This window comes from Pseudophryne corroboree, chromosome 2 (genome assembly GCF_028390025.1).
Source record: "Pseudophryne corroboree isolate aPseCor3 chromosome 2, aPseCor3.hap2, whole genome shotgun sequence".
In the NCBI taxonomy this organism is placed as follows: Eukaryota; Metazoa; Chordata; class Amphibia; order Anura; family Myobatrachidae; genus Pseudophryne; species Pseudophryne corroboree.
The window spans coordinates 499,012,391-499,038,487 of NC_086445.1; the positions used below are offsets into that span (position 1 = coordinate 499,012,391).

Sequence of the window (26,097 nt, forward strand, 5' to 3'; positions counted from 1 at the left end):
GTTTATTTATATCAATAATATTCAAATCAGAAAGTAAAAATATATTCTTACAAGAGATGCCCATAATTATCCAAATACATTGCCATCAAAAACATTAACCATTAGATACTTTAAATATAATAATTTTACATTTTTAGGATTTTTTTCAGTAAATGATGGATGCACCGTTTTCTGCTACAGTATTTCCATAGACTGAAGAGAATGTTTAATTTGCAAACAATCAAAAGAGGTGTTATGTAGTGTTCTTTAGTGAAAAGGGATTAGTTATTCACAACAAAACCCCTGTGAAATTGTTCTTGCAAAACAACTAGGCCTAGCTGTACTTGACCGTTCAACAGGCTGAGGGTGGCACCTGATACAGTGGGGGTGCGGTATCAATAGTCAGCAATCAGAATGTCAACTTGGCATTAGGTGTACAAGCAATATGTTGGCATTCACAAATGTTGACATATAATATACTGATAGTTTTGGTTTTTTTTTTTTTACATATTTTAGACTAAACATAACAATAACACTATTACCACTGTAGTGTCAAGATGTCAAGTGACAACATTATGACCATGTCGACTTTTGTGAATGTTGACATTTTTCTTGTCCTTATGTCCATGTCAACATTCTGACTGTCACCATTCAGAACCTGTTGACTTTCTTACTGGATCCGAATACAGAAACTCAGCTTTTGCCTTGGTCCCCAAGAAACTGCAGATTCTGTTTTATGATATTGTTATGTTAATGGGTTGCATTCATGTTTTACATGTTTTTTGTGTCATGTAACCAGACTGGGGTAATACGTATTTTGTTACAGAGATTGAAAATATGTGACAGCTAAGCAGATTAAGGTCTCAGAAATCATAAGCGGGTTATTAGCATGGTATTGTTAACGACAATGGAGGCAAATGATGATTAAAAAAACAAAAAAAAAAGCCTTAAAATAACCTAAAAACAGGTTAAACTGAGAAAAGAAACTCCCCTCTAACACAAGGTTAGCTCAGGTCATATAGCCCACTCGAGTGCTTTCATTGGAATCAAAAAGCCATAGCCAATTAATGAAAACATTTCCTACTCGCTGTTTTATCCCCTGCGTATTCAGGGGGCTGAATTATAGAAGATGATAAACTATACAAGATTTAGCTAGAAATAATTTTCTCTTCTAATACTCCTCTGAAACTCTCTGTGCTGACAGTAATAGCGAGACTTACGGTAAAACTGTAACAACAGAGGTGCATTGGACGGGGATAAAATGACAGGTGGCTTTCGGAGAACTTATGATTTTAGCATTGGGTGCCTCACTGCTCGCCTCCCTCAGCGCCACTATAATGCTCCATTCTAGGAAGTGTTCAGTACACGTGTACTAGGATTGATACTCACAGGAGTTCTATGGGATGGGAGGGGGTTGTACCAAAACACTTTAAAAGAACAATAAACCTAAAACACAAGTCATGTAAAAGAAAGATACAATTCTATGTAGAGGTTTTTGGAAACTTCTTACTACTAAACTTGTTTGAGATACTGAAGTCTCTGCACACAGCAAATCTCTAAAAACCTTTTGAAGCGTAACAGCAGTTTAGGTATAGACTCTCTAATGCTACATATACACACACAAACACACACACGTTCCTAAACTGGGGTAATAATTATCATATGGACCTACAGTACAGTTTGTAGTGCAGCTGGCCATCTAAATTGATGCATATATTGTGCACCTTTTCCTACAAGTTTCCTTTTCATACCTAGTCATAGTTTTACTGTAAAAACAAAACAACGTCTACACTCACTGTGTAATTAGGGTTCCCAGGCTGGATCCTCAGCTCTGCCAAGATCCAGATGCCATTGGTAAGTTTGAGGGACTGGTACAGCATATCCTGCCCTTCCACATTCCTCTTAGCAATAGTGTAAACATTGTTATTCTGTAGCTTGCTTGAAACAGAGTCTAAAAGGAGATTAATGGAGGGAAAATACAACATTTAATTTTACAGTTTAATAGCATTTCTGTGCAGTGCATGTGAACAATGCCATTTTAAATTACAGCAATTGCTCTAAATAATATGAAAATTCTTGTCTGAATGCAGAGTAATGTAAAAAAATAAAGAAAAGAAAAAGTCAGTACTTGAATGAAGAAGCTAAAACGGTAAAGTGCTGTAGAACACAAATATATCCATTCATCAGAGGCAGCTGAAAAAAGTGATGTCTAAACCTATAAATAACTGAAAAAGAGTCTTGACATTATGGAGCCAATAAACGCACTAAATTAACTACAGTTATTGTTTGGTTAAACTGTACTCATAATATAGTATAATGGACTGAATAGGCCTATTACCTGAAATAATAGGTGCTTGATATACAAAACATATGAAGTTAAAAGATATAACACAATGTAATACAATATTTATTATCATGTTACTGCACCGCTAGTAAAATGCAAAAATAAGATGCTCCTTCCCCATATTGTAGCCTCAGGAATTACACACAGAATCAGATTCCGCCAGGGCTCCATTGTGGCATTGGGTATGCTTGACTGGCAGCGGGATCCCAGCAGCCAGAATGCCGGTGGGGGCGGGGTGTGTGTGTGTGACAGCAACGAAGCCCCTTGAGGGCTCGTCACAGGTTCTATGCCCACTCTATGGGAGTAATGGGAATAGAACCGTTGTTAATTCAATACATTTCCAGCTCTTTCAGTATGTATATTATTACCTTTATGTGCAAAAGAAGCCAGTGTAATGATCTGATTTCACCACAAAATCTGTGTGCACTGTACAACAGTTACCACTTGCATTGATTTGCTATCAGTTAGGTGCAAAGCACAAATATCACGGTGTATCCTAGGCTGGCTTATTCATGTATTCATAATATAAATGTGTCAACACATACTAGCACACATCCAGACTCTTAGGGACATGGTGTCATTACCAAGGAGATGTATCCAGGCACCCCTGCTGCCGGATAGCAGATGCTACTGAATCACAGGCTTACTAGTATTGGAAATTGTTCCTATATTGTGATTGTAAGGATGTGGGGCGCTTATCATTCAAACACTGCACTGCTGTGTATGTCTTCGTTCTTTCTGAAAAAACCTCAGGCCTCTTACAATATTGCAAAGCATTCCCTAGGAATCCATGGGTTAATAATCCTTCCCAATGTCACATGACCAGTGCTATTTTTAGCAGGCATCTTGCTCTCTCTCTCTCTCTCTCTCTCTCACACACACACAGACATACACAGAGGGAGCTGCTGAACTGTAATCAGCTGTGATGTGCTCATACTCCCTACTCTTCATGTTTTTTGCAGGGAATAGGAAAAACAGGTAAAGATGAACTGACTGCACATACAGTACTTGTGTGGATTCAACAAGAATAGTAATATCTAAAGGGTTTAAAAAAAAAAAGTGGTAACAAAGCAATTGGAATGGCTGCAAAACAGAAAAGATATTTAGAAAACATAGGTCACTTTTCTTTTTTTATAAACCGACAGAAAAGTTCATTCCACACAGATAAGCAAATTTTTTAGAAAAATTGGTTTAGAAGCAGCCATGCATTACCCTGGCAAGTAGTGGATCCAAAACTAACCCAAAGTCCTGAGCACTGCCAGGAAACAATACTAGCCCCTTTCTCATGCCAAACACTGGTCAGAATGAAACAGTCATCTTATATGTTTTAAAATACCACCTTCAGTTGGACATAATTTTTATTGTAAAGACACAAAGCATGCGGTGGGGATCTGGTGGGATGCCGAATGTCAGTAAACAGATATCGGCATCCCGTGCTCCAGAACGCGGGCAAGCACAACAAAACCCCTTGCGGACTCGGTGGCAAGCTCCACAGGTTCCATTCTCCCTCTATGGGTGTTGTGGACACCCACAGAGGGGAAATCACCTACTTCGCCGGTATTCTGGCAGTGGTATAGTATCTCTGTCGGGATGTCGGTGTCTGTATTGAGACAGCAGGGACCCTGACAGGCGCTATTTTAACCTCATACCATCTGGTGCAGTGTTAATACAATGTTAATACACTGCCAGTGAGCACTGGCACCCGCGCTGAGTTGAGGCAAAACTGCAATAAAAAAAAAAAATCAGTCTTTTGAACCCACAGTGTAGTACATAGGATCTGCATTCATTAACACAGAGCTTCAAACGGCTACCAGGCTATAGGCTAGTGGTGAACATAAGCAGCCAATGATTAGCAACCATCAATGTTCCTGATTCAATGGATGTACTTTTCCCATTGAACTGCTGGTATTCCACGATTGTCAGAAATCAGCCGCAGCCTTCCAGTGCCCATCTGATGGCCGACCGTTTCTATGAAGCTGTGGACACACAGAAGTGGTGTATACAGCCAGTGCCGTAACGACATTTTAGCGCTGTGTGCAAGAAACGGCATCGGAGCCCCCCCCCTCTATGTAAAACAGGGGTGATGCGCGCCGTAGTCGCGCGCAAAAAATATAGGGGCGTGGTTTCATGGGGAAGGGGTGTGGCCACAAAATAATACCAATTCATATAACGGTGCACAGTAGTCTCCATTATTCAAATTACGGCAGACAGCGTCCCATTTTTACACATTATGGCAGACAGAGTCCCCTTATTTACACATTACAGCAGACAGTCCCCCTTTTTTTACACATTACAGCAGACAGCGTCCCTTTTTTATACATTACAGCAGACAGTCCCCTTTTTTTACACATTACGGAAGACAGCGTCCCTTTTTTTACACATTACAGCAGACAGCGTCCCTTTTTTTTACACATTACGGCAGACAGCGTCCCCTTTTTTACACATTACGGCAGACAGCGTCCCCTTTTTTTACACATTACGGCAGACAGCGTCCCCTTTTTTACACATTACAGCAGACAGCGTCCCCTTTTTTTACACATTACGGCAGACAGCGTCTCCCTTTTTTTACACATTACGGCAGACAGCGTCTCCCTTTTTTTACACATTACGGCAGACAGCGCCCCCCTTTTTACACATTACGGCAGACAGTCCCCTCTTTTACACATTACGGCAGACAGCGTACCCCTTTTTACACATTACGGCCGACAGTCCCCTTTTTTACACATTACAGCAGACAGCGACCCCTTTTTTACACATTACAGCAGACAGCGACCCCTTTTTTATACATTACAGCAGACAGCGTCTCCCTTTTTTACACATTACGGTAGACCGCGTCCCCCTTTTTACACATTACGGCAGACAGCGTCCCCTTTTTACACATTACGGCAGACAGCGTCTCCCTTTTTTTACACATTACGGCATTACGGCAGACAGCGTCTCCCTTTTTTTACACATTACGGCAGACAGCGTCCCCTTTTTACACATTACGGCAGACAGCGTCCCCTTTTTACACATTACGGCAGACAGCGTCCCCTTTTTACACATTACGGCAGACAGCGTCCCCTTTTTTTACACATTACGGCAGACAGCGTCCCCTTTTTTTACACATTACGGCAGACAGCGTCTCCCTTTTTTTACACATTACGGCAGACAGCGACTCCCTTTTTTTACACATTACGGCAGACAGCGACTCCCTTTTTTTACACATTACGGCAGACAGCGCCCCCCTTTTTACACATTATGGCAGACAGCCCCCTCTTTTACACATTACGGCAGACAGCGTACCCCTTTTTACACATTACGGCAGACAGCGTACCCCTTTTTACACATTACGGCCGACAGTCCCCTTTTTTTACACATTACAGCAGACAGTCCCCTTTTTTACACATTACAGCAGACAGCGACCCCTTTTTTATACATTACGGCAGACAGCGTCTCCCTTTTTTACACATTACGGCAGACCGCGTCCCCCTTTTTACACATTACGGCCGACAGTCCCCTTTTTTTTACACATTACGGCAGACAGTCCCCTTTTTTACACATTACGGCAGACAGCGACCCCTTTTTTACACATTACGGCAGACAGCGACCCCTTTTTTACACATTACGTCAGACAGCGCCCCCCTTTTTACACATTACGGCAGACAGTCCCCTCTTTTACACATTACGGCAGACAGCGTACCCCTTTTTACACATTACGGCCGACAGTCCCCTTTTTTTACACATTACAGCAGACAGTCCCCTTTTTTACACATTACAGCAGACAGCGACCCCTTTTTTACACATTACGGCAGACCGCGTCCCCCTTTTTACACATTACGGTAGACAGCGTCCACTTTTTACACATTACGGCAGACAGCGTCCCCTTTTTACACATTACGGCAGACAGCGTCCCCTTTTTACACATTACGGCAGACAGTCCCCTTTTTTACACATTACAGCAGACAGTCCCCTTTTTTACACATTACAGCAGACAGTCCCCCTTTTTACACATTACAGCAGACAGCGTACCCCTTTTTACACATTACAGCAGAGTCCCCTTTTTTACACATTACAGCAGACAGTGTCCCATTTTTACACATTACGGCAGACAGCGTCTCCCTTTTTTACACATTACGGCAGACAGCGTCCCCTTTTTACACATTACGGCAGACAGCGTCCCCTTTTTACACATTACGGCAGACAGCGTCCCCTTTTTACACATTACGGCAGACAGCGTCCCCTTTTTACACATTGCGGCAGACAGCGTCCCCTTTTTTTTACACATTACGGCAGACAGCGTCCCCTTTTTTTTACACATTACGGCAGACAGCGTCTCCCTTTTTTTACACATTACGGCAGACAGCGTCTCCCTTTTTTTACACATTACGGCAGACAGCGTCCCCTTTTTACACATTACGGCAGACAGCGTCCCCTTTTTACACATTACGGCAGACAGCGTCCCCTTTTTACACATTACGGCAGACAGCGTCCCCTTTTTTTACACATTACGGCAGACAGCGTCCCCTTTTTTTACACATTACGGCAGACAGCGTCTCCCTTTTTTTACACATTACGACAGACAGCGACTCCCTTTTTTTACACATTACGGCAGACAGCGCCCCCCTTTTTACACATTACGGCAGACAGTCCCCTCTTTTACACATTACGGCAGACAGCGTACCCCTTTTTACACATTACGGCCGACAGTCCCCTTTTTTTACACATTACAGCAGACAGTCCCCTTTTTTACACATTACAGCAGACAGCGACCCCTTTTTTATACATTACGGCAGACAGCGTCTCCCTTTTTTACACATTACGGCAGACCGCGTCCCCCTTTTTACACATTACGGCAGACAGCGTCCACTTTTTACACATTACGGCAGACAGCGTCCACTTTTTACACATTACGGCAGACAGCGTCCCCTTTTTACACATTACGGCAGACAGCGCACCCTTTTTACACATTACGGCAGACAGTCCCCTTTTTACACATTACGGCAGACAGTCCCCTTTTTACACATTACGGCAGACAGTCCCCTTTTTACACATTACGGCAGACAGTCCCCTTTTTACACATTACGGCAGACAGTCCCCTTTTTACACATTACGGCAGACAGTCCCCTTTTTTACACATTACGGCAGACAGCGTACCCCTTTTTACACATTACAGCAGAGTCCCCTTTTTTACACATTACAGCAGACAGTGTCCCATTTTTACACATTACTGCAGACAGCGTCTCCCTTTTTTACACATTACGGCAGACAGCGTCCCCTTTTTACACATTACGGCAGACAGCGTCCCCTTTTTACACATTATAGCAGACAGCGTCCCCTTTTTTTACACATTACGGCAGACAGCGTCTCCCTTTTTTTACACATTACGGCAGACAGCGTCTCCCTTTTTTTACACATTACGGCAGACAGCTTCTCCCTTTTTTTACACATTACGGCAGACAGCGCCCCCCTTTTTACACATTACGGCAGACAGTCCCCTCTTTTACACATTACGGCAGACAGCGTACCCCTTTTTACACATTACGCCAGACAGTCCCCTTTTTTACACAGTACAGCAGACAGTTCCCTTTTTTACACATTACAGCAGACAGCGTCCCCTTTTTTATACATTACAGCAGACAGCGTCCCCCTTTTTACACATTACGGCAGACAGCGTCCCCTTTTAACATATTACGGCAGACAGCGTCCCCTTTTTACACATTACGGCAGACAGTCCCCTTTTTACACATTACAGCAGACAGTCCCCCTTTTTACACATTACGGCAGACAGCGTACCCCTTTTTACACATTACAGCAGAGTCCCCTTTTTTACACATTACAGCAGTGTCCCATTTTTACACATTACGGCAGACAGCGTCTCCCTTTTTTTACACATTACGGCAGACAGCGTCCCCTTTTTACACATTACGGCAGACAGCGTCCCCTTTTTACACATTACAGCAGACAGCGTCCCCTTTTTTACACATTACGGCAGACAGCGTCCCTTTTTTTCACATTACGGCAGACAGCGTCCCCTTTTTTCACATTACGGCAGACAGCGTCCCTTTTTTTTTTACACATTACGGCAGACAGCGTCCCCTTTTTTACACATTATGACAGACACACTATACACACAAACATATACACTGTACATACATATATATTGTACATACAGATCTACACTATACACACATACATATACACTGTACATACACTTTACATACACACATACACTGTATGTACATACATATACACTGTACACACATTCATATAAACTGTACATACACATATAATGTACATACATAGACAATGTGCTTGCATACACACACATAGATAGATACATACATACATACATACAGTAGAACCATAGAGCTGCAGGCACTCAAATCATTTAACTACCTACTTTAGAGCACATATTTTCCTCAGGGCATGAACTGCCATGGCTATACTTATTCTGGTCACTCACTGTCTCCTCTCTGCCTCTTCCCCCGGAGCCCCGAGCAGCACATCAGCCCGACATCTAGCCCAGAAGGACAACAATAACCTTACCCTGGGTACCAATCAGAGGGGACTTCGGGACCTGCAGGCCAGTACAGGGACAACAATAACTATCCCTGGGAACACACAGGACACACAGCACAGCACTATCCCCAGCCACCTGATGCTGCCGGCTTGCAGACAACATAAAGACATGAAGACAGCTTACTGAAGCCGGGAGCAGTGCGTACCGCTTGGAAGTGGAACATTCATCTCAGAGGCGGGTGCTTGAAAGAGATGGCAGCAGCTGCGCCCCCAGCGCATTTGCGCTGTGTGCGGTGCACACTTCGCCCATAGGTAGTTACGGCCCTGTCTACAGCACAGCTAATGTGGGAAGCACTGAGTGCTTCTGTCATGCACACAGTATAACCATCAATGATTTTGCAGCCATGACTAGCAGCAATCGCAGCGCTGGATTTGATGTCGGAAGCTTGGCAACCATTGGTCTTCCAATGTCCATCCCTACTCTTGGTTATATTTATTTACTAAGCGGTGAGTTTGGGGTCATTAAAAGTCGCCAACCGATGTCAACTTTCATGTTAAATTGGTAGCATTTACTAAGTCAGTTTTGATGTGTGAACACGATCTGCTGTCGATCCCCATTGGTTTAGTAATGACAACCCGCTGTGTCTTGTTCTATATGGCAGTGGTTTCTATTGAAAACTTTGTGGATTAGAAGCTACTATATTTTACAGAAACAACATTCAATTGACATCATAGAAAGACAGCTGGCTACTTTCATTTTGTAGCAGTTGAGAGGAATGTAAGTAGAGAAGAAAGTTGTAGGAAAGTATAAGAAGAAAAATATAAAGTGTTTGCTAATTGTGGCAAGAAGCTATCTGGTTTCTTGTTCTGTATATTGTCTATTTCTGTTTTCCATATAGTCTGATTTTTTTTTTTTATCGTGTGTGTGGTTGTGATTTATTTTTTGAGGTTTTTTGTTTTGTTTATTTCTGTTAAAGACAACGCAGGTCTAGGGAGAGAAATCATAATCCACCATATCCCAATTGGATGATATTCCTAGTCAATTAATTTACCTGCTCTTTCAGCAATCACGTCTGTCTGAGCTAAGTCATTGTTTTGGGCAGCTTTTACAGCGGGTTTCAAAACCACTGCTTGAAAAATCTGGGGTTCCTAATGTAAAAACATCATTGGTGCTTTGATATTCAATTCCAATCTAAATCCCGCCGCTTAATAAATGAAGCCCTTTCTGTGAATTCCAAAATGCTCTTCTAAAAGCAAACCTAAAATAAAAAGCACCTCAAAGTTATTCAGAACCACAGCCTGATAAAAGTACCACGTGTCAGCACCACACAGTAAATACACCATAACACATGCAGTTGACCACATGCAGAAAGAGCTTTATGGACCACACAAGCATTATACTCCAATTACAACCACAGCCACTAAGAAACAAACCAGTTATTTATCTAATAGTTATTTATATAGTGCACACATATTCTGCAGCACTTTGCAGACGTCCACACCACTCCCTGCCCCAGTGGAGACTCAATTTATAATCCCTGTCACACACAATTTTATTGTTGTTGTCACAAGCTAATTAACCTACCAGGTTGTTTTTGGCCATGGTTACATAATGGTGACATTCATTATGGGGGTCATTCATATCTGATCGCTGCTGTGCGTTTCCGCACAGCGGGCGATCAGATCCGAACTGTGCATGCAGAGGGCTGCAAAAGGGATCATCGGTCAGCAACGGGTTTGTGTGAAGAATACATTCGTACGGGCGCTCGCAAGGAGATTGACAGGAAGAGGCCGTTTGTGGGTGTCAACTGACCGTTTTCAGGGAGTGTCTGGAAAAACGCAGGCGTGTCCAAGCGTTTGAAGGGAGGGTGTCTGATGTCAAATCCGGTCCCGAACAGGCGGATGTGATCACAGCTGCTGAGTAAGTCCTGGGCAGAGCAGATCTGTTTGTACAGCTCTGATACACATACGTTTGCACAGCGAAAATACACTCCCCTATAGGCAGCGACTATCTGATCGCAGGGCAGCAAAAACCGCAGCCCAGCAATCACATCAGAATTATCCCCAATGTCCACAGTGAGTAGATCTACATGACAATGATGGTGTTGGGATCACGACATGGGTCTAATGCAACTTACAGTATTTCAACAGTGCATGTCTTCTAAAATTTAACATGCTCTACATACATAGATACATATACACACCTATCCATGGGTCGTACCATATGGCGCAAAAAGTATAGGTGTAGGAGGACACATATGCACTCTATCTGGTACAGAGCATCAATCATGCTGATCTGTTCCACTGTTTGGTTTCTGCTGTGTCTGACTGATGTCTATTGAAAAACACTGCCAGGACATTTTATATGGTGTACCACTTGATATTACTCTTTGTTGGGGTCGCTCTACTTTTGTTATTGAAACTACTAAGTTCTACCTGTTGCTCAAACCTCATCACACATTTTATACTCTGTACTCCCAAACTGGGTTACTGGCTACTCGGATGTATTACACGCTGCATGCAACTAGACTATGGTGTGGTAGTCAGAAATAGCGCTTGTTATAACAACTTTGAAGTTAACTCCTAGGGACAACAAAGAACTGGTAAACACATAGCGCTCCAAGGTACAGGGTGGTCCCATAGATTAATAAATCATCAAGATTGGCTCCAATAGTTTATCTTGTGCAAGAGTTTTGAAACATGGGGGAGATTTATCAAAGCTTGGAGAGAGATAATGGAAAGAGATAATGATCCAACTAGAGATGTGCAGGTTTGGTTTTACTCGGTTCTTAATGTCAAAATTAAAGCAAATTTGTATTTATCCGGATTTTTCTTATAGGCGATCCAAAACACGTGACATCCGAGAGCCAATAACATGCTGTTTTGAGATCAGAGTAAATCTGAACCCGCACATCTCTAGTACCCAACCAATCAGCTACTAACTGACATTTTTCAAACAAAGCCTGTAACATGGCAGTTAGGAGCTGACTGGCTGGTGCTTTATCGCCCTCCACATTATCTCTCCCCAAACTTTGATAAATCTCCCCTTTTGTCTTTCATATGTTTCTTGTTTTACATTGCTTTTAAAAAGCTACCAAAATGACTGCTGCAATAGACATGTACTGTATATATTATATTTGCCCGTGAACATGATGTGGCCAATTTAGTCGATTTTACTTATCTTCTCAAATAGGACCAGCACACAGAAGCATAAAGATATGAAACACTGTAACAACGTTAACAAAGACTTGTATACACTACACCTAAAATGTAATATCATCCCTCAGTGTATTTGTAGCATATGACTGACTGGAGCAAGAGGAACCAAATGTGACCCCTAACTACATAATACAACAAGATTTTAGGTGCCACAAAATGGTCTTATTCTGTCACCCTGTTGGTTACTTGTATGCATGGAGATTTAGCTATCAGCCACTGGTACTGCTTGACCATCAGCTATTCACATACTGTTAGGGGATAACTGTGCCTCAGTACAGATATGTTCTCGTACATCCTTGCTGTAGTCCTGCTAAGCAGTCCTTGAAGTCGTGCCATGTCATGGCAGGACTCTAGCGCCTAGCATGTTTTTTATTTAATTTTTCCTGCAAAAATGCTGCAGTCATGGCTAGTTTACACAGGCAGCTGCGTTATGGGAGGTTCATAAAAAAGATACAGCAACACCATCACAAGTGTAGAAGGAGAAAGCAGCACTGCCCAGTTGGATGAGGGGAACGCTGCAGAATTCCATGTTTTATGATATTATTGTGAACTACAAGACAGATTTTAACTATAAATCCTATAAATATCAGATTAAGTTACTTGCTTTATATAGCATAAAATATACTGAGATGAGCTTGGTGTTTATTGCAAACTTCTAAGAGTATCAGGCTTCCCGTGTATATTAATACATTATGGTGAGTGGCTTGCTGATTGTTCTAATGAAAAATCAGTTCAAAAGAGTCCAATAAGCTATAATAATATTATGGCAGTCTTGCTGTATTACTGAGGATTATATTTCTGTTACTGCCCTTCTTCAAAGTCTTTATGTTTTATTGTTTTTTTGATAGAGAGCTATGTTGCTATTTGGTTTGCAATATTCTCTAGCTCTCTCTATTAAATGTAAAAATCGGTTACACAAATACAAGATTTCTATATAACAAAAATAAAAACTGAATCAATTCTGACATGTCAGTGGGTGAACATACATGAAAAAAGTATGAGTAATGGGGGTGATGGTGTGTGTGTGTGTGTGTGTGTGTGTGTGTGTGTGTGTGTGTGGGGAGGGTGGGGGGGGGGGGGAAAGAGTGGGTCATCACTTTACTTGGACTGTAGTCCAAGCCCCCCTCACCACTTCCATATGTATTTGTGATTCTGAAGCTGGAAGAAACCCAGTGTACCATCGTTAAAACCTTTTTTTTGTATTTTTTTATTAATGCTTATGTTCAAATAACTAAGGGCATGAACTCAGACTAACCTGCATTCAGGTGGCACTCTTTGATCTGGAACTGCAACTCATTTTCATTAGGTATATCTTTCCATGTGGCCAGAAAGACTTGGCGCTCTATAAAAAATAAAACGTGAAAAAAAGAATTTATTGTACACCAGACCTGTCTGACAATTTACATGGGGAAACCATTACCATGCCAATTAACTTGGTGCATGACACAAAATAAAAGCTGTATGAGGATTTACAAGGGTATACAAACAGTATTTTATATATATCTATATCTCTCTCTCTCTCTATATATATATATATATATATATATATATATATATACATATACATACATGCACACACATACATATATACACACACACATATATATATATGTGTGTGTGTGTGTGTGTGTGTGTGTGTGTGTGTGTGTGTGTGTGTGTGTGTGTGTGTGTGTCAGTAATGCTCGGCACTCAATGCCTCCAAACTAATTGCCCGGGTGCCCTCCGATTACCTTACGGCAGAAATAGCAAACAGCAACGGATGGCGGCACTCACTCAGGACTTAGTAAAGGAATGAAAACTGCAGAGACCAGCTGCTGTTAACATTTCAGTTCTATTATGAACTTTCGTCAGAACATTGTTCTGACGAAAGTTCATAATAGAACTGAAACGTTAACAGCAGCTGGTCTCTGCGGTTTTCATTCCTATACTAAGTCCTGAGTGAGTGCATCCATCCGTCGCTGTTTGCTATATATACATAAATATATAATTTCCAAACAGTCCACACTCTAGCCTTGTTAATTTCCAAACAGTCCACACTCTGGCCTTGTTAATATATGCTGGGGTGACTTCCATATATTGATAGATAATGCTGACCCATCAATTCCAATATAAATCCACAACAGAGGAGCACTCACCAGTCTTCAAAGCAGCCTTTTTCTTTATTTTCAACAGGTCATAAGACAAGGGGGTATCGACGTTTCGTTCCCAAGTGGGACCTTTGTCAAGACAAAGGTCCCACTTGAAAATAAAGAAAAAGGCTGCTTTGAAGACTGGTGAGTGCTCCTCTGTTGTGGATTTATATATATAAATTAAGGAAAGTGGACGCCCATAGTGCAGATCAATTTATTTAAAAACATTAAAAACCATACAAGTAAGTCATCCAGGTACATCAAATCAGACTTGTACCAAGTTTCTCACCACTGTTGACTGGTTACCACACAATATGAACAAAAGCTGCTCCGCGGAAAAACCGGAACACCCCTCCTGCACTTATGTTGGGACCACACTCTGTGCCGCCGGCTCATTCAACAAGCCACGGCTCTTCAGGACACCACTTGCAGACAGAGGGCAACGACTGGACCTGGGCAGAAAATACACGTAAGACAGGTCATATCCCTGTCTGACGTGGATTCTCTGCCCGGATCCTACGTCACAAAAGATACATGACAGTTGTAGCTTTAGTATACCCCCCAGTCGAAGGGTAGTCTTGTTACTTATGAGACTTGAATCCAACCGTTTTAAATTGGCACACTAATATACAGTATAAGATTTGGCACACTGCATTCAGAAGATTGCTTCTTACCCATTTTGCCATCTTCCACAAACAGTACGTGTAAAGGGATGAGGCAGCTAAAGTAGAAAACATCAATGTTGTTTTTCACAGCCACCTAATGACAAGAGGGAGAACAAAAAATTAACATGCTAGATTTACTAGCATCAAGACCCTGGCATCGTCGTATAACCCGCAGCTGATCTAAAGAGTTCATAACATCTATTAACCCTTCATCTCTACTGTGGCTCTACTTGGCTTTTCCTAAGTCAGTCTCTCAATTAGGCCAACAGAAGTGACATTTGTATTTGTATACTGTACTATAAATAAATGCGCTTGATGTTGTTGCTGACTGAGATGATTATAAGCATTTACTCAAAAAAAAAAAAGAATAGGAAACATCAAAGTATTTCATTTTCATCTTTCTGTTCAAAGGCATAATACAATGGGAAATAATTAGGACTATGTAAAATCTCATTACATCATGCCTCAAGACCAGGTTTTATAATCTGTAGAGTTACTCTGAGACCTAGTTTTGTCATGTAATCCTACGAAGGGTTATAACATCTGTCACTAAGAATTATAACAAATCCATACACTTATCAACAGTCATGTTTGCAAAATCAGTATACTGAGGAAGGACATGTCTGGGAGCTAGCAATTCTGTGGGAGGAAGGTATGTACAGTGCTGTCACACAACTGAACATATCTTGGTGCCGTAGGCTTCCATATGTCATTGACAGGCTACAAGACCTAAAACAATCGTCTGGATGCATTTTTAAAAAGATAAGGTATTGTAAGAATATCAGTTATTTGATCACCATGCCCATTTAGCTGTCAAAGTGGTATGAAGTTGTCCATATGAGTAATGTATCCTCCTACGATAAAAAAAACATGCTATATAAAGATTAGTTTCAGTGACACCTGCGCAATGGAGCTGAGAGGCGCCGGGACCAGTGCATGTGCACAAGCTGCGGCTTGAGTGCACATGTGCAAACCCCCAGCTTCTATGTACTGCATCAGCTGCAGCCCATAGAAGCCGGGCTGGGCTAACGATCAGGAAGGAAGAGGCTTCCCATAGGAAGCAATCTCTCTGCTAATCACAATAAAATTGATTGTGGATACAGGCAAGTATACAGATGTAGCCACCTTTATCTTGACTGATTCTCCGCCTAGACGGACGTTTAGTCACGCTAAGGAGATAGCTGAGTTTAATCACAGGCAGGCGCGTTGAGGCGATTCTAGATACTCAGCATGCATTACACATCTCCACCACTGGGTGGCTAATTCTCCACTAATCCAGTACTTTCGATCGTACAGTATAGCGGCGGATTGATCTACAGCTCTGGCAATTGGTCAGTGACGACTGTAATGTTAATACTGTAGGTGTAACGGGAGGCGGTGGAAAAAGATGGTGACCTACTGTATGTGTATGGAGTACTGTATGTGTATGGAGACGCAACTAATTGTGTAAAAGGAAGAATGTACAGTACAATGTATAAACACGGTGCTTTTAAAATACATGTACAGTACATGAGCGTCTGAGTTCCCTATGGCATAATGGGAATGGTGGGCTAGCGGGAGGCGGTGGAAAATACAGTGCTTTAGAAATGCGAGCGTCCGAGTCCCCTAAGGCATAAGTACTAAAACAGACTATAGGACAATCTTTACTTCTCTTTAAACAGCTATGGTTCTCTTATAGGTGAATGCCAGTTGGTATCTCTTTGGTTCACGATTTGATAAGGCGATATCTCTTGAGTTTTTATCGTGAACAAGAGAGATTCCAACTGACATTTACCTATAAGAGAACCATAACTGTTTAAAGGGAAGTTAAGATTTGTCCTATAGTCTATTCTAGCAACTATACTTACCTGTATCCACAATCAATGGTATTGCAATATCTGTTTAAAAGTGTGAAGCTTTTTTAGTTAGGTACATAAGGTTTAGCCACATTCGTACATCTGAAGTGTGATATACTCTACTACAGTTCTATTACCTTGGCTAATCGCAGGTCAGTCTGGCAGTCCCAGAGGGAGGATACACCTCCCAATGGGACTGCCTGTCCTGACAATTACAGTGAAGCCACTGTGTCTACAGCATGTTTTTCAACCGCTGTGTGCCGCGGATGGTTGGCAGGTGTGCCGCTGCCAACCAGAGATGCCCGCTACTGCTGCCCGCCAGTGATACGCACTGCTGCCGCCCATCAAAGATGTCCGCTGCCACAACCCACCAGAGATGCCCGCCGCAGCCACCCATCAGAGATACGCACTGTCACCGCCCGTCATAGATGCCCGCTGCGTGCGGAATTACTGGGGGTGGGGGGAGGCACGCTATGTGTGGAATTACTGGGGGTGGGGGGAGGCAGGCTGTGTGTGGAATTACTGGGGAAGGCAGGCTATGTGTGGAATTACTGGGGGGAGGTAGGCTACGTGTGGAATTACTGGGGGGGCAGGCTAGGTGTGGAATTACTGGGGGGGGGGGGGCAGGCTAAGTGTGGAATTACTGGGGGGTAGGCTAAGTGTGGAATTACGGGGGGGGGGGGGGGAGGCATGCTGTGTGTGGCATTACTATGGGGGCAGTGTGTGGCATTACTGTGAGGACCAATATGTTTTATTACTGCGGGAGGGCAATGTGCTTTATCACTGTTGGGGGGCTAATGTGCTTTATTACTGCTGGGTGCTAATGTGCTTTATTACTGCAGGGGCCAGTATGCCTATTACAGTGGGGGACAATGTGTTTTATTACTGAGAAAGTGGAATCATTTATTTTATTACAGTGGGGACCAATATATGTTGATATTATAAATTAAATTTGATTTAAAAAAAAAACTGATGGTGTGCCATGACAATTTTAAAATCTTGTTTAATGCGCCATGAGTTTAAAAAGGTTGAACATCACTGGTCTACAGAGTAATAAGCCTAAGCAAAGGTGCTGTGGATGCAGACCTAATAGTGGAGATTCATTTTAACACCAAGGGGCTTATGTAATACCCTGCGCAGGAATTCCAGCGACTATGCCGTATTTTCAAAGCGGATGCAAGGCAAAACCAGGTTGGGAATCCTGGGAATGCAGAGTGCAGTTTTGCAGGCCATGCCTGGGATTAACAAGTGCAGTGGGTAATAATAAGAATTTACTTACCGATAATTCTATTTCTCGTAGTCCGTAGTGGATGCTGGGGACTCCGTCAGGACCATGGGGAATAGCGGCTCCGCAGGAGACAGGGCACAAAAATAAAGCTTTAGGATTAGGTGGTGTGTACTGGCTCCTCCCCCTATGACCCTCCTCCAAGCCTCAGTTAGGATACTGTGCCCGGACGAGCGTACACAATAAGGAAGGATATTGAATCCCGGGTAAGACTCATACCAGCCACACCGTATAACTTGTGATCTGAACCCAGTTAACAGTATGACAAACGTAGGAGCCTCTGAACAGACGGCTCACAACAATAACAACCCGAATTTGTTTGTAACAATAACTATGTACAAGTATTGCAGACAATCCGCACTTGGGATGGGCGCCCAGCATCCACTACGGACTACGAGAAATAGAATTATCGGTAAGTAAATTCTTATTTTCTCTAACGTCCTAAGTGGATGCTGGGGACTCCGTCAGGACCATGGGGATTATACCAAAGCTCCCAAACGGGCGGGAGAGTGCGGATGACTCTGCAGCACCGAATGAGAGAACTTAAGGTCCTCCTCAGCCAGGGTATCAAATTTGTAGAATTTTGCAAATGTGTTTGCCCCTGACCAAGTAGCAGCTCGGCAGAGTTGTAATGCCGAGACCCCCCGGGCAGCCGCCCAGGATGAGCCCACTTTCCTTGTGGAATGGGCCTTGACAGATTTAGGTTGTGGCAAGCCTGCCACAGAATGTGCAAGTTGAATTGTGCTACAAATCCAACGAGCAATCGTCTGCTTAGAAGCAGGAGCACCCATCTTGTTGGGTGCATACAATATAAACAGTGAGTCAGACTTTCTGACTCCCGCCGTTCTTGAAATATATATTTTCAATGCCCGGACCACGTCCAACAACTTGGAATCTTCCAAATCGTTAGTAGCCGCAGGCACCACAATAGGCTGGTTCAGGTGAAACGCTGACACCACCTTAGGCAGGAAATGAGGACGTGTCCGCAGTTCTGCCCTGTCCGTATGGAAAATCAGATATGGGCTCTTATATGATAAAGCCGCCAATTCTGATACTCTCCTGGCTGAAGCCAGGGCCAGTAGCATGGTTACTTTCCATGTAAGATACTTCAACTCCACCGATTTGAGCGGCTCAAACCAATGGGATTTGAGAAAATCCAAGACTACATTAAGATCCCACGGTGCCACTGGGGGCACAACCGGGGGCTGTATATGTAGTACTCCTTTTACAAAAGTCTGGACTTCAGGAACTGAAGCCAATTCTTTCTGGAAGAAAATCGACAGGGCCGAAATTTGAACCTTAATGGACCCCAATTTGAGGCCCATAGACAATCCTGTTTGCAGGAAATGTAGGAATCGACCCAGTTGAAATTCCTCCGTGGGGGCCTTCCTGGCCTCACACCACGCAACATATTTTCTCCAAATGCGGTGATAATGTTGTGCAGTCACCTCCTTCCTGGCTTTTACCAGTGTAGGAATGACCTCTTCCGGAATGCCTTTTTCCCTTAGAATTCGGCGTTCAACCGCCATGCCGTCAAACGCAGCCGCGGTAAGTCTTGGAATAGACACGGTCCCTGCTGAAGCAGGTCCGGTCTTAGAGGTAGAGGCCACGGATCCTCCGTGAGCATCTCTTGAAGTTCCGGGTACCAAGTTCTTCTTGGCCAATCCGGAGCCACTAGTATCGTTCTTACTCCCTTTTGCCGTATAATTCTCAGTACCTTTGGTATGAGAGGCAGAGGAGGGAACACATACACTGACTGGAACACCCACGGTGTTACCAGAGCGTCCACAGCTATTGCCTGAGGGTCTCTTGACCTGGCGCAATACCTGTCCAGTTTTTTGTTGAGGCGGGACGCCATCATATCCACCATTGGTTTTTCCCAACGGTTCACAATCATGTGGAAGACTTCTGGATGAAGTCCCCACTCTCCCGGGTGTAGATCGTGTCTGCTGAGGAAGTCTGCTTCCCAGTTGTCCACTCCCGGAATGAATACTGCTGACAGTGCTATCACATGATCTTCCGCCCAGCGAAGAATCCTTGCAGCTTCTGCCATTGCTGTCCTGCTTCTTGTGCCGCCCTGTCTGTTTACGTGGGCGACTGCCGTGATGTTGTCCGACTGGATCAACACCGGCTGACCCTGAAGCAGGGGTTTTGCCAGACTTAGAGCATTGTAAATCGCTCTTAGCTCCAGTATATTTATGTGAAGAGACATCTCCAGGCTTGACCATACTCCCTGGAAGTTTCTTCCCTGTGTGACCGCTCCCCAGCCTCTCAGACTGGCATCCGTGGTCACCAGGACCCAGTCCTGTATGCCGAATCTGCGGCCCTCTAACAGATGAGCACTCTGCAACCACCACAGAAGAGACACCCTTGTCCGTGGCGATAAGGTTATCCGCTGATGCATCTGCAGATGCGATCCGGACCATTTGTCCAGCAGATCCCACTGAAAAGTTCGTGCGTGGAATCTGCCGAATGGAATCGCTTCGTAAGAAGCCACCATCTTTCCCAGGACTCTTGTGCATTGATGCACAGACACTTTCCCTGGTTTTAGGAGGTTCCTGACAAGTTCGGATAACTCCCTGGCTTTCTCCTCCGGAAGAAACACCTTTTTCTGAACCGTGTCCAGAATCATTCCCAGGAACAGCAGACGTGTCGTCGGGGTCAACTGAGATTTTGGAAAATTCAGAATCCACCCGTGTTGTTGCAGCACTAGTTGGGTTAGTGCTACTCCGTCCTCCAGCTGTTCTCTGGACCTTGCCCTTATCAGGAGATCGTCCAAGTAAGGGATAATTAATACGCCTCTTCTTCGCAGAAGAATCATCATTTCGGCCATTACCTTGGTAAAGACCAGAGGTGCCGTGGACAATCCAAACGGCAGCGTCTGAAACTGATAATTACAGTTTTGCACCACGAACCTGAGGTACCCTTGATGTGAAGGGCAAATTGGGACATGTAGGTAAGCATCCTTTATGTCCAGGGACACCATAAAGTCCCCTTCTTCCAGATTCGCTATCACTGCTCTGAGTGACTCCATCTTGAACTTGAATTTTTGTATGTACAGGTTCAAAGATTTCAGATTTAGAATAGGTCTTACCGAGCCGTCCGGCTTCGGTACCACAAATAGCGTGGAGTAATACCCCTTTCCCTGTTGTAGGAGGGGTACCTTGACTATCACCTGCTGAGAAAACAGCTTGTGAATGGCTTCCAATACCGTCGCCCTGTCTGAGGGAGACGTTGGCAAAGCAGACTTTAGGAACCGGCGAGGGGGAGACTTCTCGAATTCCAACCTGTAACCCTGAGATACTACCTGCAGAATCCAGGGGTCCACCTGTGAGCAAGCCCACTGTGCGCTGAAATTCTTGAGTCGACCCCCCACCGCTCCTGAGTCCGCTTGTAAGGCCCCAGCGTCATGCTGAGGGCTTTGCAGAACCCTGGGAGGGCTTCTGTTCCTGGGCAGGGGCTGCTTGCTGCCCTCTCTTACCCCTTCCTCTGCCCCGAGGCAGATATGACTGTCCTTTTGTCCGCTTGTTCTTATAGGACCGAAAGGACTGCGGCTGAAAAGACGGTGTCTTTTTCTGTTGGGAGGGGGTCTGAGGTAAAAAGGTGGATTTTCCGGCAGTTGCCGTGGCCACCAGATCCGATAGACCGACGCCAAATAATTCCTCCCCTTTATACGGCAATACTTCCATATGTCGTTTGGAATCCGCATCACCTGACCACTGTCGCGTCCATAAACTCCTTCTGGCAGATATGGACATCGCATTTACTCTCGATGCCAGAGTGCAAATATCTCTCTGAGCATCTCGCATATAAAGGAAAGCATCCTTTAATTGCTCTATAGTCAATAAAATACTGTCCCTATCCAGGGTATCAATATTTTCAGTCAGGGAATCCAACCAGACGACCCCAGCACTGCACATCCAGGCTGAGGCGATGGCTGGTCGCAGTATAACACCAGTATGTGTGTATATACTTTTTAGGGTAGTTTCCATTCTCCTATCAGCTGGATCCCTGAGGGCGGCCGTATCAGGAGACGGTAACGCCACTTGTTTTGATAAGCGTGTGAGCGCCTTATCCACCCTAGGGGGTGTTTCCCAGCGCGCCCTAACCTCTGGCAGGAAAGGGTATAATGCTAATAACTTTTTTGAAATTAGCATTTTTCTATCTGGGTTAACCCACGCTTCATCACATACATCATTTAATTCCTCTGATTCAGGAAAAACTACAGGTAGTTTTTTCACCCCCCACATAATACCCCTTTTTGTGGTACTTGCAGTATCAGAGATATGCAAAGCCTCCTTCATTGCCGTGATCATATAACGTGTGGCCCTACTTGAAAATACGTTTGTTTCATCACCGTCGACACTAGATTCAGTGTCTGTGTCGACCGACTGAGGTAAAGGGCGCTTTACAGCCCCTGACGGTGTCTGAGACGCCTGGGCAGGTACTAACTGGTTTGCCGGCCGTCTCATGTCGTCAACTGATTTTTGTAATGTGCTGACATTATCACGTAATTCCATAAACAAAGCCATCCATTCCGGTGTCGACTCCCTGGGGGGTGACATCACCATTATCGGCAATTGCTCTGCCTCCACACCAACATCGTCCTCATACATGTCGACACACACGTACCGACACACAGGGAATGCTCTTATCGAAGACAGGACCCCACTAGCTCTTTGGGGAGACAGAGGGAGAGTTTGCCAGCACACACCCAAGCGCTATAATATATATGGGAACAACCTTATATAAGTGTTGTTCTTTATAGCAGCTTAAATATATCAAAATATCGCCAAAAAAAAGGCCCCCCCTCTCTGTTTTACCCTGTTTCTGTAGTGCAGTGCAGGGGAGAGTCCTGGGAGCCTTCCTCACAGTGGAGCTGAGCAGGAAAATGGCGCTGTGTGCTGAGGAGAATAAGCTCCGCCCCCTATTTCGGCGGGCTTTTCTCCCGTAGTTTTAGATAACTGGCATGGGTTAAATACATACATATAGCCTCAATGGCTATATGTGATGTATTCTTTTGCCATAAAGGTATTAAATATTGCTGCCCAGGGCGCCCCCAGCAGCGCCCTGCACCCTCCGTGACCGCTTGGTGTGAAGTGTGTGACAACAATGGCGCACAGCTGCAGTGCTGTGCGCTACCTTCATGAAGACTGAAGAGCCTTCTGCCGCCTGTTTCCGGACCTTCAATCTTCAGCATCTGTAAGGGGGGTCGGCGGCGCGGCTCCGGGACGAACCCCAGGGTGAGACCTGTGTTCCGACTCCCTCTGGAGCTAATGGTGTCCAGTAGCCTAAGAATCCAATCCATCCTGCACGCAGGTGAGTTGAAATTCTCTCCCCTAAGTCCCTCGATGCAGTGAGCCTGTTGCCAGCAGGACTCACTGAAAATAAAAAACCTAAAAACTTTTTCTAAGCAGCTCTTTAGGAGAGCCACCTAGATTGCACCCTGCTCGGACGGGCACAAAAACCTAACTGAGGCTTGGAGGAGGGTCATAGGGGGAGGAGCCAGTACACACCACCTAATCCTAAAGCTTTATTTTTGTGCCGTCTCCTGCGGAGCCGCTATTCCCCATGGTCCTGACGGAGTCCCCAGCATCCACTTAGGACGTTAGAGAAAAAAGTTTTATATATTTTGATTAAATATTTTTTTTGTGACCACATCTTCTTATGCACCCTGCGTAAGCTCAATTATTTTAACCCGTGTCAGCTGCTTTGCTAGTAGTTTTTCAGCAGCTATGCTTTGTGACAGTCTTTGTGAGCTTTATAACAGTTAGCATACCTAAAGTTGAATTATGATGTGATAGCAGTTACCAGGGAGGGAGTTGCAGAGATATGGGGTCCCTTGACGATGGGCTGCAAGCTTAAATGCACTGATTAATTCATGAACTAAAACCCCACTATTTATTATGCTGAATGGAGAATACCAAGCTCCGTGTTTCTTATTTATACAATTTGGTCACATACCACTTGCACTCCAATCCTGGAAGTTGCAAGTGCAGTTTTGCACCCCATGCCTGGCAGGTGCGATCGATAGATAGATAGATAGATAGATAGATAGATAGATAGATAGATAGATAGATAGATAGATAGATAGATAGATAGATAGATAGATAGAGTTTGATTGCACAAACCACTTGAGTTTATTTAGTGCAGGAAACGGCAACATTTCTGGTCTGCAGAGGGCCCTTTATAAAGCTATACAGGGGCCAGTGCAGACCAAAACGTTGCTGTTTCCTGCACTAAATAAACTCAAGTCGTTTATGTTTCCAGAGTGCCGTTCCTTTCTGCACATATATCATCCATTAGTTCTGGCACCTGCAAGAATATGCTAACTTGTGGAGTGCCCACCTGTACCTCCCTGACTGCGTGCGTTGCCGTGGGCTAACATCATCAGTTCCCAAGTTGCTCTTGGGGGAGGAAGCACCCAGCTCATATGGGTGTTAGTAAAAAGATATGTTTCTTTTGTAAGTTGATTCGGACAAACGTCTCTACTGCATATGTTTATGTTCATCGCTTGGGAAGGCACCTAAATACTACTATATCTACGCTATTGATTGCCGGTGCTTGGGATCTCTCTCGTTCTCTCAAATATATATTACATTTTATACATAGTTCTATATACGCCAGCAGATATTTACACACATGAAGAGAATAGCTTTTCTGTAAACAGGACGTGTTCTGGAGTCACCAGCACTTGGAAGAATATTGTTACAGTCACAGATTGGGATCTAATACTGGGGCAGATTGCCACCTGCATTTATGCCACTAACCTGGAATGTTGCCACAAAGGAAAAAAGGAAGCAGAACAGTCTTGTAGAAGATGGCAGAGTCATTAATGACATGTCTGGCATGGGTGGTGCACTCTAATTTATTTTCTAGATGAATCAGTAGGAATAAATGGGGTGAACAGATGGCTCAATGGGAATACATGAACCAACAACACTCCCAGCTGAGCTATTCCGCACAGCGAATATGCTTTAGTGGAAGTGTGCCCTATCTTTGGACACACACAGCATTTCTTTATTGTTGTGTATGCTCATAACGTCTGTTGCTATCTTGCTCCTTATTTCCATAGTGTGTAATGAAAGCCAGAAGTACCAATGACATAACTTCAGCCAATAAAACGGTTTAATGGCTGAAGCTCAATATTTACCCATTCACACAGAGAAATGTCAGAAAAATGACAGGTAGTTACTTACCTGGAGGTTATTAAGTGGCTCCATTTTCATGACAGGTCCCAGAGTATTGAGAGGCAGAGAAATGTCAATGCTTTGGTTTGGCATGAGGGGTGTATGTATAGCCAGGGGGGCACTGGGAATTACTCCAAAGCTGATGAAATATAAAGAAAGAAAAAATCCCTCATAGGTAAAACATCACTCCTGAAATCTCCACCACTGTTCCCGTCACCTGTAGCCCGTTCTGGCCATGGCTGCTACAGACAGTAGGTGTCAATAGAATCTAGGCAAGACTGGATCCAAACAAATTGACTGCAGACATACAAATGAATGTAGTCAGAGATCTAATGAGCCTCTCAGTGAGCCAGTTGCACCTATTCAACCAATGTTTACCTTGTAGTTCAGTGCTTTACAGATAATCCAGACTAGCCTTTCCACTCACTTGCAATCGATAATATATATAGCTAAATGTAAGTTTACTTCAGGGAAAACAGCTACTAGTCATATTACTAGACTCTTTAAATATAATATTACAACATGCTTTAATAAACAAGGATAAATAAACAAAATAAAAATAAAACATTTGTTAATTGCATACATTTCCCAATTCCCACTTTGGGAGTGTAGGCCTGCCATCAATATCACTGTTTTACCCTTGAGAAAACATTGTGAAAATGCAGTGAGATGTTCAATGTCAGAGACTGAGCTGGTCACCCAAGTATAGGTTTGCGGTTATTATGGCCTACACATTTTAATACTTTTAATCCTCACACCTATTTACAGCTGACCAACTGCATGCCATTCATTGGATCGTTACGTAATGCAAGTTTAAACATGAAGTTTAAGCCATGTACTGATCATGGACTAAGGCAGTGGTTCTCAAACTTTTTTGGATCACGGCACCCTAGAGTATCAGAATTTTTTTTTACGGCACCCCTAGGCCAAAAGTTTCATATTGAGAAATT

General features: G+C 43.7%; 1 protein-coding gene and 1 long non-coding RNA gene across 3 annotated transcripts in view; one reads left to right on the forward strand and one right to left on the reverse strand.

The window, feature by feature from the left end:
* The window catches only part of LOC135031207 (uncharacterized), a 264,149-nt gene that overhangs the window by 169,707 nt on the left and 68,345 nt on the right, over positions 1-26,097 (forward strand). The gene's annotated exons all lie outside the window — the stretch shown is intronic.
* Positions 1-26,097, reverse strand: part of LOC135031181 (AP-1 complex subunit beta-1) — a 263,841-nt gene that overhangs the window by 1,114 nt on the left and 236,630 nt on the right. For both annotated transcript variants that reach the window (XM_063953993.1, XM_063953992.1), the window contains 4 exons: positions 25,157-25,286; positions 14,847-14,931; positions 13,299-13,385; positions 1,776-1,930 (listed from right to left, as the gene is read on the reverse strand). In XM_063953993.1, coding sequence (XP_063810063.1) covers positions 1,776-1,930; positions 13,299-13,385; positions 14,847-14,931; positions 25,157-25,286 — 457 coding nt within the window. The remainder of the gene's footprint in view (positions 1-1,775; positions 1,931-13,298; positions 13,386-14,846; positions 14,932-25,156; positions 25,287-26,097) is intronic.